The following is a 1,318-nucleotide window of genomic DNA, read 5'->3' as shown; positions in this document are numbered from 1 at the left end:
CCCCCCCAGCTCCCGCCGCTCCGGGCCCGTTTCTCGGACGAGCAGCTGGTGGGCATGTCGGTGCGGGAGCTGAACCGCCGCCTGCGGGGCTTCGGCAAGGACGAGGTGCTGCGGCTGAAGCAGAAGCGCCGCACGCTGAAGAACCGCGGCTACGCCCAGTCCTGCCGCTTCAAGCGGGTGCAGCAGCGCCACGTGCTGGAGGCGGAGAAATCCCAGCTGGCCCGCGAGCTGGACGCCCTGCGGGGGGAGCTGGCCCGGCTCGCCCACGAGCGCGACCTCTACAAGGCCCGCTGCGAGAAGCTGCTGCCCCAGCCCCCCTCGCCCTCCCAGTTCTTCCTCTGAGCCGCCACCCGGGCGGGGGGCACGGACACTGCGGGGCGGCCTGCAGGGGGCGCTGCTCCGGGAAGGCCTCAGGGGGTGTCCTTCCGCCCCTGGCCTCCAGGGGGCGCTGCTCCGGGAAGGCCTATGGGGGTGTCATTCCGCCTCTGGCCTCCAGGGGGCGCCCACTGGCTCAATGACGTCTACAGGCTCTCTGCAGCCCCAGCGGTGTTACCCCCTTTTGCCACCAGGGGGAGTGTGACGGGGCCCTGTGGGGGGAGCAGGGGGATTGGGGGGGTGACTATGTGGTTTCCCTTCCTACCTCCCGCGGACAGTAAGTTGCAGGGGGAGGGAATTTTTTTTGAGAACCGGATCGATGTTCGTGTGGATCGTGATGGGTGGGTGGGGAACCGTCCCTGTGACAATGGGGGTGTGGGGGGGCTGGACTCCCCTGTTGCATGCCGGTCATGCCCACTGATGCTGCACCCCAAAAAGCAGCACCAGCAGCCAAGCACCCCCCAGTTCCCCCTGAGTGACCCCCTGCACCCATGGCTGGCCATTCCCTGTACCCCAATATCTGCCCCCTGCACCCGAGCAGGGGGGTGCACCAGCCAGCCCCTGCACCCCACTATCAACACATGTGCCCCCATACTGCAGTGCATCAGCAAACTACCTCCTGCCCCCCCATATTGACTCTCAAGCCACCCTGCTCCCTAATACTGGGGGTGACCTCAAACCTCCCCTGTACCCCCTTATGATGCCCTGCACCCCAGGCGTGGAGTGCATCAGCCAAAGACCCCCGTCCTCTGCCTACTGAACCACCAGCCCCCCCAGAGATCACCCCTATATTGATGCCCTGCACCCCAATAGTGGGGTGCACCCGCCAATCAGCCCCTCAGGTAACTCAGGGCCCCCGAGTGCCCCCAGATCCCCGCAGCCCCTAGGTACCCCAGGCAGGGCCGTCTCTAACTTTTTTGCTGCCCCAAGCAGCAAAAAAAAG

The 1,318-nt window shown here is 66.2% G+C and overlaps 1 protein-coding gene across 1 annotated transcript; it reads left to right on the top strand.

Moving 5' to 3' along the window:
- Window positions 1–33: 33 nt before the first annotated feature.
- On the top strand, window positions 34–342 carry LOC112123754 (neural retina-specific leucine zipper protein-like). Its single transcript, XM_024222340.1, has one exon. The coding sequence runs from the start codon at window positions 55–57 to the stop codon at window positions 340–342; it is 288 nt and encodes a 95-aa protein (XP_024078108.1). The 5' UTR covers window positions 34–54.
- Window positions 343–1,318: the final 976 nt, after the last annotated feature.

This window comes from Terrapene carolina, unplaced genomic scaffold, assembly GCF_002925995.2.
Source record: "Terrapene carolina triunguis isolate 2854851 unplaced genomic scaffold, T_m_triunguis-2.0 Scaffold22228, whole genome shotgun sequence".
Classification (NCBI taxonomy): Eukaryota; Metazoa; Chordata; order Testudines; family Emydidae; genus Terrapene; species Terrapene triunguis.
This window is presented reverse-complemented; position numbering and strand designations above follow the sequence as displayed.